Source organism: Pygoscelis adeliae, unplaced genomic scaffold (genome assembly GCF_000699105.1).
Source record: "Pygoscelis adeliae isolate BGI_AS28 unplaced genomic scaffold, ASM69910v1 Scaffold216, whole genome shotgun sequence".
In the NCBI taxonomy this organism is placed as follows: Eukaryota; Metazoa; Chordata; class Aves; order Sphenisciformes; family Spheniscidae; genus Pygoscelis; species Pygoscelis adeliae.
The window spans coordinates 2,726,400-2,741,301 of NW_008825073.1; the positions used below are offsets into that span (position 1 = coordinate 2,726,400).

The 14,902-nt window shown below is 35.0% G+C and overlaps 1 protein-coding gene across 1 annotated transcript in view; it reads left to right on the forward strand.

The window, feature by feature from the left end:
* Window positions 1-14,902, forward strand: part of CHM (choroideremia (Rab escort protein 1)) — a 73,560-nt gene that overhangs the window by 31,377 nt on the left and 27,281 nt on the right. Inside the window, exons 7-8 of the mRNA XM_009326651.1 lie at window positions 100-220; window positions 2,722-2,947. Of these exons, the coding sequence (XP_009324926.1) occupies window positions 100-220; window positions 2,722-2,947 (347 nt within the window). The remainder of the gene's footprint in view (window positions 1-99; window positions 221-2,721; window positions 2,948-14,902) is intronic.

Genomic DNA, 14,902 nt, shown 5'->3' on the forward strand with positions numbered 1-14,902 from the left:
AATACTTGTTAGGTTATCAGACTATATCAGCATCAGACTTAATGCTTTCCCTATCCAGAATACGGAAAGTGTCTGAAATTATTAAAAAATATTTTCCAGGTACCTTGTTCTAGAGCAGATGTCTTCAACAGCAGACAGCTCGCTATGGTGGAAAAGAGAATGCTAATGAAATTTTTGACATTTTGTTTGGACTATGAACAACACCCTGATGAATACCAAGGTAGTGTTTCATTGAACAGTGTACATTCTCCTCCTATGAGTTCATTCAGTTATGCACAATTTTGATAGCTCTCCTGTGTCTTCATGCAATTTATTTTTATGGATTCATTTTCAAAGTATGCTTTGACCTTTTCATGACCTTTTCACTTCAATGTTAAATTCTTCTACTTAAGCACTTGCTCTTCTAGTTCCCACATCACTTACTATTTACATTTTTCTTCAACAGCAAAATTATATATTACAGCAAGGTTGCAAAATGTTTTTTATCATTTTTAGGTGTTTCCTCCCCCTTCCCAGGGATTTTTTTAATATGGTGTGATGTACCTGTTTTTTCTTTTCCCTTTTTTTGGATAGTATGTAAATCATCACAATATGTTTCCACAAAATCACAAATGGAGAAAGTAGAATTTTTTAACTTTGAAAGTAAATGTAATTTAATAATGCCTTTTAGTTGCAGAGGGCAAGTTCAAAGTGCCTTTATCCATGGATGGCTTATTCAGATGAGAGAAAATCTGAATAGATTTGAGCCATAATGTGCAAAGAATAATGAGCATCAGGTGAAAAAGGAAGATTGGCTAACAGAAGGAAGGTGATAGAAACCCACTCTCTGCTTTGGGTTTATGCACCTCAGGGTACAAAGAATGAAGTGATGTTCTCACTTCTTGGAGTCTAAAAGTAAAATAAGGCACAAAAAAGAAAAATCTGTCAAAAATAATGAGGAAAGAGAAATAAACTATTGACGTACATTTCAGACACACACCCGCGGGGGACTGCACTTCCCGTCTGCGATATTTTATATATCTGCGATGCTTTTGTAGCTTGATAGTAGCGTGGCTGGGCAATATTTTTGAAAGAATCTAGTGTTAGAAAGAAACAATTGTTAAGGTATTGGTATTGGTTTGATTACTTGAACAAGACCCTTAGATTAGATACAAACATTAGAGTAAATTATTTTAAACATATACAAGAGAGAATTGGTCAATATTGAAAATGATGTGGTAAGATTAGGAGAGAGAGAGTCTGTGATGAACTCCAGAAAATCCTGAAGGGGGAAAAACTCATTAGACTGAAGTGGTTTATAGATTACAGGTAATTTCAGGTTTGCTGCTGATGGAAGAAATGGAAGTGCTCAGAGTGAGAATATAGGTAGTATTTAGAAAATTTATTAAGTAAAAAAAGGAGACGCCACATCAATTTTAAATGAATTCATTGATTCATGTACCTAAGTGACATTAGATTTATTTTACTTCCAGAGGTAGTTAAACAGATTTGTTCCTACATTTTAAAATAGTCTGGGAAGTAATCGGGAATATTTTGAGTCAGATTAGTCTAATGCAAAGACTTCAGAAATTTAAAAATGGTCTTGGTGAGATCATTACGTCCGTGGGAAGGCAGACTTTTAATAGGAAGAGTTCATGATAGTGAAGAATTTTTTTAAAAGCTTTTTTATGTAAAATTTGGAATTATGTAAGAAGTCTGAAGTGAGGAAAAACTTGAGAATTTTTTTTAGAACGATAAAACAAAAAGCCCTGTCATTTTATGACTTGTTGCATGGCTGTACAAAGGATAGTAAGATACATTTGTAATAAAACAGTGGTTGAATGTTGAACAGAATATATGGCTCGATAATACTAGTCTCAGCATTGATGGAAGTGTTTCTGAATTACCTATGAATTTGTGCATGACTGAAATAAGCTTAAGAGCAGATTTCTGAATGGTATGAAAGTATGCTGTTGCTTAAATACTATCTTTTCCTGGGGAAAAAAAATTCATTTAGTTATTAAGACAACTAAAGTTTCTCAGAGGTGTATCAGTGACATGCAACACTTGTCTTCCACATCTCCTGAAAGACTTGTGTTTCTTTGAATTTCAAAATGTGTCAGAAATAGTATTACTTTAAAGGGGAGATATGCTTCCTCATCCCTGTCTTCTTTGTGTCTCATCCATACTTGTTTGTTGCGAGCAAGTCATCAATTTGAAGTAAATAGTGCGCCTTCTCATCTTTGGATTAAGACACTATGTGAATGGCTTCTCTGCGCATAAATATACGCTTATATCAGTATGGATTCAGCAGTAGTCGTCTTGAATGGGTGTCATTGAGGTATAATATTTTGGGTAATTCACAGGAAACAGTGTCCCAAGGCACCTCAATGGGTTTTTGTCCACAGTTTTTCACTTTTCTCACACGATTGAGAAATGGGTTTAGATCAAGTCTAACATAATGAATAGATGAAGCCATGTTTAGAGGTTGCTTTCTAGACTGTTGGAGACTCAAACAATGGGTTTGTGTTATTTTGAAATAATTTAATAGAATGGCATTTCTGTCTTCTGAGAAAAATTTACTCCCAGAAAGTGAGTTTTTAACTTTCATTGACTTGGATTATCCATTTTCAGCAATATGTTTGTTGAAAAACTCAGTTGCTTTTGTTTGTTTAAATACAAAAGTACTTGTTTTGAAAATACAAATCTCATACCCTTTACCTAAATTTACTTTTTCCTCAGACTACGAGAACAGTACATTTGCTCAGTTCTTAAGAACACGGAAGTTAACGTCCAGCTTGCAGCACTTTATTCTGCACTCTATTGCAATGGTTTCAGAGACTGATTGCAGCACTCTTGAAGGTCTTCAGGCAACAAAAAAATTTCTTCAGTGCCTTGGCCGCTATGGCAATACACCATTTTTGTTTCCTCTGTATGGTCAAGGAGAGATTCCACAGTGCTTCTGCAGGTAAGTGTCACTTTTCTAATACCTATCTTCAAAAAAGGAAATCTTTGGTAACCTGATGCTAATAGATATTGTTCCACAGGAATCATCCTGTTAACAATTTCATCTTGGTTTTATTCGCTTTACATTTTCATTGGCTATGAAATTACCCCCCTCAAAAAAAAAAAAGAGAAAAGTTGGAAATTATGCTACTCTAATACTTTGGAACAATTTTCATTGTATTACAAATGCAACTTGTAATAGCTGGCTGTTGTGGTGGCTGCCTATGGTAATAAGTATTAGGAAATGAGAAACAGATAATTTAACTCATACGTAGCTATCCCTTTTTAAAACTGACGGAGGAGACTTGGAGCGACGTCTGTCCAAATGGATGACTGTGCATTTTGGTAGGTTGAGAAAATTTGTGTTTTAGTCTTCCTGAAGTTACAGGAAGAGATATGTTTTCAATTTGTGTTACTAATTAATGCTGAGAGTGCATCTATCATTCATAGATAGATATTTAATAGTGAACTGGATTTTTCTGAAAGAAGCAAAGCTGTGCCACGTGTCCAGTTTATTATTAAATTTAAAAAACTATGTAATTCATTCACCTGTGTTACATCACAGACTTATACAAACAGGGCAGCTGATGCAAAATCATGTCCTTATTCTCTTGGCATCACTTTGTAGATCTGTATAGACCACAAGCTTCCACCTATGACTTTAACAGCAGAAAAGATATCGTGAAGCCCTGTTACACTGAGCCATATACAGACTGCAGTTTTACAATCTAACATCTTAAACAGCAGCCATATGTTCTCCACTACTTGAGCCCTAGAAAGTAATTAAAACAAAAAAACCCTATTGATTCCAGGATGAAACAACATCCACTTCAACGCCTTTACTTGAACTGCGGGCAATGATTATGTAGCCTTTATCATGACTCCTGAGGTGTGCTAGGGATCGTAGTTCTAGCAGAGGAGGAGTTGATGGATGCTTTTGGGGACCATCAAGAATACATGTGCAGAGGGTGGGCGGTTTTAATTTTCAGTTGTTTCCAACAGCTCAACTGGCTTTTAAAAGGCTGAGGGTTTTTTTTAATCTTTTCTTTTGCTGGCAAGCAGCCTTTCCATCTGCTCTATGTGGGTTTTTAATGTAGTAACCTGTAGGTCTGAAGTAAACATTAGGGCTATTTAAAAAAAGCAGCATTGCATGGTGAGGCCACTTTGTTTTCTGAGTGATATATTTGTATATCATTCATTTAAGTATCAGTGCAAAGTCTTACCTGCTTTGTTCTTTGTTGGTGGACAAGTTCTGCTTTTTACATGTGTGCTACTGTTAAGAAATTCTGGTTTACAGCATGCTATTGGACATTATCTTCCTGTCTTGTCTGTATGATAGATTCTGTTTTTCTTCTCTGTAACAGTACTTAAATTACTGCTAGAAGAATGGCATTAGCAGCTTAGGCCTATTTGGCAGTATATAGGATGGATGCAATTATATGTTGATAGAAACATTCTGCAATAATTATCATAGTTCGTGGAAGGTATCTATAAAGTAGCTGGTTAGTACAAGCAGCTGGCCGTATTGTGGAAGGTCTTCGTTGGCCTTAGCAATTAATGAAGGCCATGTGGAATTGTCCTATATGATGTATATACGTAGATTACTGTCCTGGTTTCAGCTGGGATAGAGTTAATTTCCTTCCTAGCAGCTGGTACAGTGCTGTGTTTTGGATTTAGGATGAGAACAAAGTTGATAACACACCGATGTTTTAGTTGTTGCTGAGCAGTGCTTACACTAGTCAAGGACTTCTCAGCTTCTCGTGCTCTACCGACTGAGCAGGCTGGAGGGGCACAAGAAGCCGGGAGGGGGCACAGCCAGGACGGCTGCCCCAAACTGGCCAAAGGGACATTCCATACCATGGGACGTCATGCTCAGTATAGAAACTGGGGGAAAGCTGGCCGGGGGGGCCGCTGCTCGGGGACTGGCTGGGCATCGGTCGGTGGGTGGTGAGCAATTGCATTGTGCATCACTTGCTTTGTATATTCTATTATTATTACTATTATTATTATTATTATTTCAATTATTAAACTGTTCTTATCTCAACCCATGAGTTTTCTCTTTTACGCTTCCGATTCTCTTCCCCATCCCACTGTGGCGGGGAGAGTGAGTGAGCAGCTGCATGGTACTCAATTGCCGGCTGAGGTTGAACCACAAAATTATCTAATGTTTCCATTAGTTCATTAAACAACTAGGCACTGTTCTGTACTACATTGAATAAAAGTGTTGTTTTCTAACTTCATCTTTTGTCAATACCCTTTCATCTGTACCTTAAACTGTATTTGTTTGGAGATTATAAAAAATGTGGACTTATGTAATTAGGTGCTCAGAGAGACAATTTGTGAAAAAGAATTGTTTTTAGATAAGTACTCTGGACACAGTCATGCAATAGAACTAGTGTTCATAGATTTTATGGATGTCTTTCTGTCTTTATAGCACTTCATGTGGGACCAGATAGCTGTACGTGACCAAGAGATTAATAAACCAAAAGATTATCAGAGCCATTATAGTAGCACAAGTTTTGCAATTAGACCTTTGGCTTCAAATACCTGGGAAACAAGTAAATTTAATAATCAAAATTGAAATTAGAATTTTAGTTGTATTTTTTTCCAGCCAGCACATGCAATTTTCTGATCTATAACAGCAATGTATTTCAAGAGTTAGCAATAGTGTTGTCTAGAAGTCTTATCAATATTCTCATCAGAAAATCATTCTGTGATGACAGGAATTCTTCAGATGGCTTGAACTTACTATTTATGCCTGTTGATTGCTGTATTTTAGGGTTGTTTTTTTTTTTTTGCTAAATTGTAAGTCTTACAATAAGGACAGTATTTTAATAGTTGAAGCAAATTACTCTGTCAAACCAAGAAGTAATTATACTTTTAAAAGGTTTGTATTACAAACATTCTAATACAAAATAAAGTCTAAACATCTTTGTTTTTAAGTGAACAATTTAGGAGGCAATCACAATTTTTTTTTTTGAGATTAAGCACAATTTTTCTATGTGGTCTGCCTTGGGTGTTATGTTTTGCTAAATCTGAGCAGTATCCAAGGAATACTGTTCAGACTGTATAGTAAAGTGGTAACGCCACAACCTATACATCATACCTTACGGTTTTTATCACCAGGTTATCAGAGTAAGGTGTCACCTGTTCTGTGATTTCTAACCACTGTTCTATATTCTGTTTTAATGTAAACCTCTTAAGCGTTTCTTGCAGCCAGTTATACCGTGTGTTCTCATCAAGGCTACTGTTATAAATGGCATGCATGCATATTTATGTGAATGAGTCAAAGACATTTGTAAGTCACATCCTTGCATTCTAAATGAATTCTGCATAAACAGTACAACGTTTTATAACTACTGATGACACTTGGGTGAGTAAAAGCGGTGTTAGTTCTTTATTGGTTTAAACAGGTATGGTTTAGGAGAGAAAATTAAACTTTTATATCACTGTAATGTACCTCCCAATATGTCGAGGTACAGATGTGAGATTTCTATCTCCATAAATTGGATTCGTGGTACAAGGAAGGTCATTGGAAGCCTCACGCTATTCCGAGCTGACAAACAGCAAAACTTTACTGGCCTGTATAACAGCTTCCTTTGGTTCAAACTTCTTGGTATGAAACTGTTATGTGTCTTCCTTTCTAACGAAGTAGTAGTAGTAATATTATGCTTAGTAAAAATAAATACAGTAATATCTCATTCTTGAGGAAAATCAAATCAAGCCTTTACATTTGATATGGTAAACATAAGATGCCAAAACTTAATATGTAAGGCAGCTAGGGAAATCAATATATGTTTTGCAGTTTGCTGTTAACGTTTGTTGCAAATCTGTAATACAGTGTTCATTTTCTTGGAAAAAAATGTGACTAAAGAAACACTAATTGGGCATCAATGTAAACTGTAATGTCTCAGTGATACAACATTTAGAACATTTAGTGTGATTTTTGATTTTTTTTTTCTGTTTTTAGAAAACATTAGGAAATACCCCAAATATTTTCTGATGTAGGAGGTTAATGTTAAAATTGTCAGCTTCCAAATTTTCCTTTGTAACTGGGGAAAAAAAAAGATATTTGACTGAAAAATCTGAAATAGTTGTGAAATACGAGGACATATTTGCTTTTGCTTGTTGTACAAAATTCCTCCTTTGTAGCTTGAATCTCCTTTCTTTCCTACCAGTTTTTCAGAAGCAAAAACTTTGAGGTTTTTTATGGGTTTGAGGAGTGTTTGGAAGTGCTATTTTACAAATATTGTTTCATATAGTTCACTTTTACAGTTCCCCTCAGTGAAATACGCCTCTTATTCTCGGTTTGCCTTTAAGAGGAAGTGTTTCTGGAAGCTTTCGGTTGTGATTCTCTTCAGCCATGACCAGTGTTGTTTAATGAATGACAGCTGAGAAGTCAGTTGTAGGTTGTGGCCTCACTTCTGTGTGTTTTCTCAGTGCTTGCTTTGTGAACACACTGAATTTTGGGGGAGACTGTGCATGGTTTCTCTTCAGTTTGGTTTCAGATTCTTTTTCTGGACTCTTGCAAATATGAACATCCAAATGAAAGCAAGACTTTTTGAGAAGAGGTAGTGCAGTTTTTTCCCATTTGAAGTTTTCGAGGGAATGGGAGACTGTACGCCGTCTGTCATCTCGTAACGGTTCTAGAGGGTGACACATCGTGTCTTTTTTCTCTGTGTCAGGAGTCATCCAAGAATTGACACATGTGGTTGTGGTAATAGGTGCTGAGGTGGTAGAATGTCTTCGGCTGCTCTGCCATAGGAATTAGTGATTCATTGATTTTTATGGGTAGTCAGTTAATGACTTGCATTTCCTATAAATAGGCTTTTAACTTGTACATTGTGTATGTATTTGGTGGGCAATGTAACCTTTTTTTAATAGTTGTTACAGATTCTAGCTGAAATTAGTCATTTTTGTGTCAGTGCCAGTGACAGTAGTAATTTTGTGATGGAGGAAAAATCTGATTAAGATGGTTAATCTCCTTCAATCCCTATATTTACAAGAAGATTAAGAGTCCAGGCTGAGATATGATGGATTGTGTGATTGATTTGGAAGGTTCCTGTATATATTTCAAAAATGAATAATCAGTTTTTACCCGTACATTTGAGCTATTATCTGCTACAAATGTCAAAGCTTCTGAGGTAGTCTTAGGTACTTTAACATTTCCAATTATGTCCCTGTTATAGTCTCTAGGAAGGTTTTAGTGTTCTGAAATCAAGACTAGGCTTTAGGAAACCTGACTGTAATAAACACTTAGAATTCATATATTGAAAATTTAGTGTAACATTTTTTTCATTCAAATATATAAATGAGTATCATGTTTCTAGATGTAAGCAAAATGCCTAACTTTTCTGTATGTTAATTGTATGATTTGGCATATTAATGAGATTCAAACAATGTTAATTCCTTGTGACAATCGGATATGACAGATTTGAGCCTTAGCACGTGCGCAAGTCTATGCAAGTGTGAAAGAATCACAGGTGATTTAAAAAATATAGGCTTGATCTGAGGTACGAGTTCAGTTCTACCTTTCAAAATACATAATTTTCATATTTACATAACTCTTATCACTTAAGATTATTCCATTTCTTTGGACCTGAACATTTATTTGAAATTACTGACAACTTGTCAGTATTACGTGGTTTTTACTAAAATACTGAATAGTAAGAGTAGCTGCAATGCTGCTTTCTTCTTAATTGTTTTCACTTGCATTTCAGTGAAATAATAAAACTTTTAATGTAGTTTGGCTTTTAAAGACAAACTTGAGATATTTCTCTTCACTTTGTTGGCAGATGAATGCAAAATGGGCAAGCATAGTTAGCATGAGTGTTTGTAGGATCAGTTGTTTGTTTTTCCCTCTAAAGAGAAACTCTTTCTTGGGATAAACATTAGGGAAGTGAGATAATCCATCATTCTGAGACCTGTTCACTAGTGATGGATGGATAGATTGGTAAAGTAACTCAATAATCTTCATTTTTTTCAGGTTATTCACAGATCAGTGAGCATTGTCGTTAATAAAGCTATGGAATGCTTTTGTGTCCTTGCCCACATTATTCCTCAGAATTTGACAGGAAAAGACTTTTAATTTGCAAATAACCTTTGTTGTAAAATGCATTCTAAGTGTATGAAACTTTGAAAATACCTTCCCATTTTAGATTTTATCATTCTTCTCAGTGAGATGATTGTCTGTTCTTTGTTTAAAAAATTATTTACAAATATGAGAGCTTTTCTGCTCCTTATTATTTCAATGACTAGAAATACAGTGTTCTTCAGAAGTTTATACCTCGTGAAAGCCTTCAACCATTAGAATATGTCACATGGGATGCTCTGAATCATACGAATGTTGTCAAAGTATATAGATTTCAGATCCCTAACTAGGCATGGAAAAGTTTTCAGTCAAGAAATTGTATTATAGACATTAGAATATACCCTGTTGTGTAGGAAAAATAAATGTAATATTCCAGGCTGAAAATAACTTACATTGTCCTACTCTCATTCTTGATCATTCTTGCTTCGTTTTACAAACATATTTGGAACTTAAAAGCACAAAATACAAATGCTATGATGAGATGATATTTCAGTAATTATTTGCTTTAATAATTAAGACAATGATAATAATATGAAGGAAGTATATCTGATACATTGTTTGGCATTATCTCTTAACAAGTAAATTACTCTCTGCTTGTGTGGGGGATGTGCAGATTCTGGCTTATATATTCTTCCTGAGAATTACGACTCAGACATACAAATATGTTAGAGCATTGTCAGAAGATCTATGGAAATGACATGAATGTTTATTATTGGAGCGAATCAGGGATGTAATGCAAATGTAGTTTAGCAGAGTCCTTTTTCATTAAACTAGAAGACAGAGAAAGGTAGCTTCCAAAACATTACTGAATTAGTAAAATAGTCCTTGAATTTCACTGAGGGTTAAGATAACTTGAATTTTTATGTCTTTTCTGGAGGCAGAGAGCACATAAATGGATTTTATAGGTGAGCTAATGCTTAGTGACTGGTTTCTATTTTTTGTGTCTCTGCCCTACGGTCCTGATCTCCCAAGCTCCTCTTTGAGGGCAGAACTGTTGTATAATTGCAGCTAAAAGACCTTGTCCAAGGAACAGCTTTTTCTCTTACGAGGTTGATAGAACATAAAGCCAGGCAGGTCTCATACTTCTACCTTCTGTAGAGATTAGTCTTCAGTGCGCATTTGTAGTTAACTACCATCACAGTAGTACAGAAACCACTGAATTTTTTTCTTTTTTCTTTTTTTCCCCTCCTGCTGTGTAAAATTTCATACAATTTCCACAATACTTTAGCCATAATGTCTAGGACACTTGCTAGCTAAATAGTTGAGTACGTTGCCTGATGGATCCTCACCTTACTTTCATGCAAGTCATCTGTTCGTTGAGTTTAGCATCCCAGAGAATGATTCTTAACCTAGATTCACTAAAAAGTAGTGTTAATGGCAATATCCTTGCAAAATGTTTATATAATTCTTCCATTTAATAAGCCAGTATTAAGCAACTTTTGTTTCAAATGCCAGTAAACTTTTCTTAAGCAGCTACGCTAGTACAGCTACAATATAGTTAAAATGTGGTGTTTATCCTCTAGTTCATTTCAGGTCTTCGTCCAGAACTCGGTCGAGGGTACACCATGCAACTTAAGTGCAAGTTAATTTTCTAGCAACTTAGCTTTGAGGTCTGTTTTTAGATAATTTTGTAAAGTGAGATGCAAGTATACTGACTAAACTTGTTGAACAGACTGTTTAGGGTTAACAACGTCATTACTTTAAGAAACAGCACTTTTTGCATTGTAATTATAACCGTTCACAATCTTGATAAAACTTCATGGCTCTGGAACGACTTATTTTAGACCTAGTCTCAAATTCTTTACCTCAAATTTTGAATTTTTGCTGAGTGAGAGGACAGTAGCCTCATATTTCATCATAGTAGTCATCATCTTTCAACAGTGTTTGGATTTACTTTGCTGTTTCTGGAAGCACAATAAGTTTATTCTGAAACAGAACTTATTAATACCCTTTTTTGCTTCAGCAAGTGACAGTACTTTTCCCTTAACAGTTTTATGGAACTTTTTCTGGCTGTACTCTTAACCCAGATAAGTTTTCATAATTCTTTGTAATTTATAACTGTGAAAATCGTAATCATTTTCACTCCTCCTGAGATTTTCTTGTAAATAACTTGTTAGGTTGATTTGGTGAACTTTAAAGTAAATTAATGATTCTTTCTAAATACTTTACTTAAAAAGGCTAAATACAGACTTTATTTTTTTAAAAAAACAACTGAACAAAACCCCACAAAACACTTCTGCTGGAAAGAGCAGTTGTGTTCAAGAGAGCAAATCTAAAACTTGACACAAATCTGATTTATTTTTTTAATTTATTTGATGAAGAGACCTGTTACCGTGGAGTAATCTAGTCATCAAGAGTTTATGGTCAAACTTGTTTTTTTTTCTTCTTTCATGAGCATTGGAAGACCTACTTCTTGCACAGATATTTTTTCCCCCTCGGAAGTGTTCCAAGTTGTAGGATGTCACATTTAATTTGTTTTCTCATAAGCCAAGAGATTATATTAAATCTTAGGCAAAAGACTTTGCTTTCAAAATTGTTGTATGCTAAGTGTCGGGTCTCTTTCCTGCAGAGGTTCTTTTATTTCCTGTTGTACAGAGGATTGTTCTCAAGGGTATCTCATCCCTGTGTACCTCATGAAGTTAGCATCTTTTTTTCTTATTCACCAGCAGTAAGAGCCTACAGGAAACTGAAGTTGGGTGGGTTGTATGCTCTCTTGCAAATTGCAGGTCTAATCCGTCAAATATTACTTCTACAAATTTTCCTTCTGGAGAAAGTAAGGCTATAGCAGAAAAGAGAATGTCACATCTGCTGAATCAGCAGCTGTGTGCTGTAGAACAGCCCGCGTAACGCTTCCAGGCAAGCAGAGGCTGAACTGGCCACATTCATGCAGCCCATATGAAGGCGATGTTGAACCAAAACTCTTCTGATCTGAAGTGCTGCACTGACTGTGAATAGAAGTAGACTTTTGCTTCAGAAATTACTTAAAGCTAACAAGCGTACCTAATTATGGAAAATTTTTGTGGTGTTAATGACTTTCAAGTGCATTATTAGATAAACTGGTCTCTCTTATTTATTTATATTAGAAATTTATTAATGGATATAACTAAGCTGCTTCTCCACCACTCTTAGACTCTAAACAACTCTTCTACAAGACTCATTAGTAATGTACCTCTTGTATTAGTAATAAGCTTGCCAATAGTGCAGTTGCTTAAACTACTAACAGTTTGATAACTGAAAACAGAGCTTATACATGGTCTTATTTTGTCAACAGAACTTTCTCAGGTTTTAGAAACAACTTAATAAATCTACACTTACATGAAACAAGACTGGAAGTCTAGGGACATAAAAATGTATGATGAACTAAGATTTTGATGTCTTCTAACATTTGAGTTTTGGAAAACAGAATTGGAATCTCGAGCCCATAAAAGGCAGCATTGACCTGCCAAACCCCTAAACTTGCACATCGCATAATAGGAACTCAAATGTTAAAACTCTTGAAATAGTTGCACTTCAGTGCAGATTTAGCCATTCAGATATTGTGAACAATAAATATTAATCCTTGCCAAACTGATGAAATAGACTGAAATTATCGCTGTTTTGTAATTATGGAAAAAAGTGCACAGAGGGTCTAATGCATCTTAGGGTAAGTGATAAGTAGGTATATTACTCAGAATCTTGAATTCTTTGCTCTAAACAAAATCAAGTACACCAATTTTTATCTTGTTACCTATTTTACTGTCAAATACTATATGCTCTACTAGAACTCTTCACAGTATGTGAATGTCTATTTCTATATATAGCAGTCTAAATCCCATACAATATAAAGGAGCGGTTTCTTATTTTTAAAATGAAATTTTGTTTTTAAATCCTTAGAAAAAATATGAAATACGAAATTTGCTATAAAATGACATTTGTCTGGGCTGCTTTTTTTTTTCCCTAACCCCTCTCTCCGCTATGGCATTTCCTCCCTGAGCTGTTACCATTCCTGCCTGCTCTCTTTGTCCATGAAAAGAGTTTGCCGAAACTGAAATGAGCAGAAGTCCTTGTTCTGCCCCCACCCCGTGTTTTGATTGAGAGCTTTGCCATTACCGCAACTCTTTCTACAGCATTTCCCAGTCACGGTGCTAGGATTTCCTGCTGTTTTACCATGCTAGGACAGAAGTGAAGATCTAGTGAAAGAAATCATGTTGTTTTATGAATACAGGCATAAAAATTGTGGTTCCTGCAAAATACTCTTTGGAAGTTAAACTAAGTTTTGGTTGATAACTTTCTGACAGTTTTAAAACCGTCATTTTGCTAATTGGATTTATAAGCTAGGCTGATCCTATAATCTTTCAGGACCTTTTTTAAATTTTACAGGAATGCTGAATATAATCTCCAGGAAAAAGTTAAAATATTTGACTCTTCATTTACGTCTTTAAGCATTTATTGTCACATATTATCCTTTCCAATAGCTCTCCAAATGCCAGGACAGTTCTGGTTGACATTGATTGTTGTCTTCATTATTTCTTTGGTGCTGTTTTCTATATTTTTTTGTCTTCATCCGGGTGGGTGCACATACTGAGATTTGACTTTTTTATGGGAACTCTGTGTTGGGAAAATTAACTGTTTGTTTTTTTTAACTGTAGCCATTTTATTGATTTGATTTGTCTGCATTCTACTTTTTAACGTTTTTAGAACATGAAACAATATTGTAGAAATGCTGAAGTTCTAGGGACCTTTCAGGAAACACAGAGTTTAACATAAGAACCAGGTCACAGCTTGCTCTGTGTGTAAAAAATAAATTGAAAGAGGACAATTCATTAATTTGGCACTTAGCATGTTTTTCTTTGATCTTTCTCCAAAGCTTGCTATGCTGTATTCATCTTTAAGGAGGGAAGCAAATAGTTTTTGCTACAGAAGACTGTACAGTTGGGGAGAAAAATATTCAATTTTTTTAAATAATCGCTCCATGCATTTTAGAAAGTAGAAGACAAACTATATGCTGGAAATAAAACCTACTTTTTTTGGTGTGAAACTATGTGATATGGTTTTCCAATTCTTCTATGTAGTTTCAGAATGAACTATGGATAAGTCTGTAATTTAAGGGTGTTTATGGTATCTCTGTGTTGAAAATCAAGATGTCAGATGGAGAGACATTCTATTTTTGTTCAATTAATATCAGAGTGCGTTATATCAAAGCAGTAAACTCTTGTAGCAACAGATGCAGCAACCCTGAAGCCTATTTTCTCTCTTGTTTAATTAAAGAAAACAACTAGTTGGAGGCAGTTACTTTCTGTGAAATGTAATGAAGATTTATTTTGTAAGTGACCTTCACTGTATTAGCTGAATAAGTAATCAGTAAAATTAATAGAATAATCAAATTATATACAAACTCATAAATCATTGTGAATATGCTGTCAAAAATTCAGCTTTTAATATGTCCTATTGTTTCACAGCTGTATTAAAAATTACAACTGCCTTGATGGGAACTGAAATGGCATTTAAAGGCTGTGTATGATGGAGGACTACCAGGCCAAAAATTTTCGCAACTGTTAATTTAACTGTAATATGATTTGATATCATCAGGGCAAAGTTGAAGTTGAGTACAGTGTTGTTGCTGTCTTTCAGCAAAACTTGAATTATTGGGGTAGGCAGTCGCCAGTTAATTAGAGTAATATCAGTTTAAATGTCTGTCATTAGGGTTAATGGTATCAAAGAGTTGCCTTGTACTTGAAGTACCGTCAAATCATCTTGAAAAGCCTGTTGTATGAAAGTAATGTTAGCGCAGTGATTTTATTTTGTCATAAATTATTGGGATGCCATTTAGTTTAATATTTCAATTTC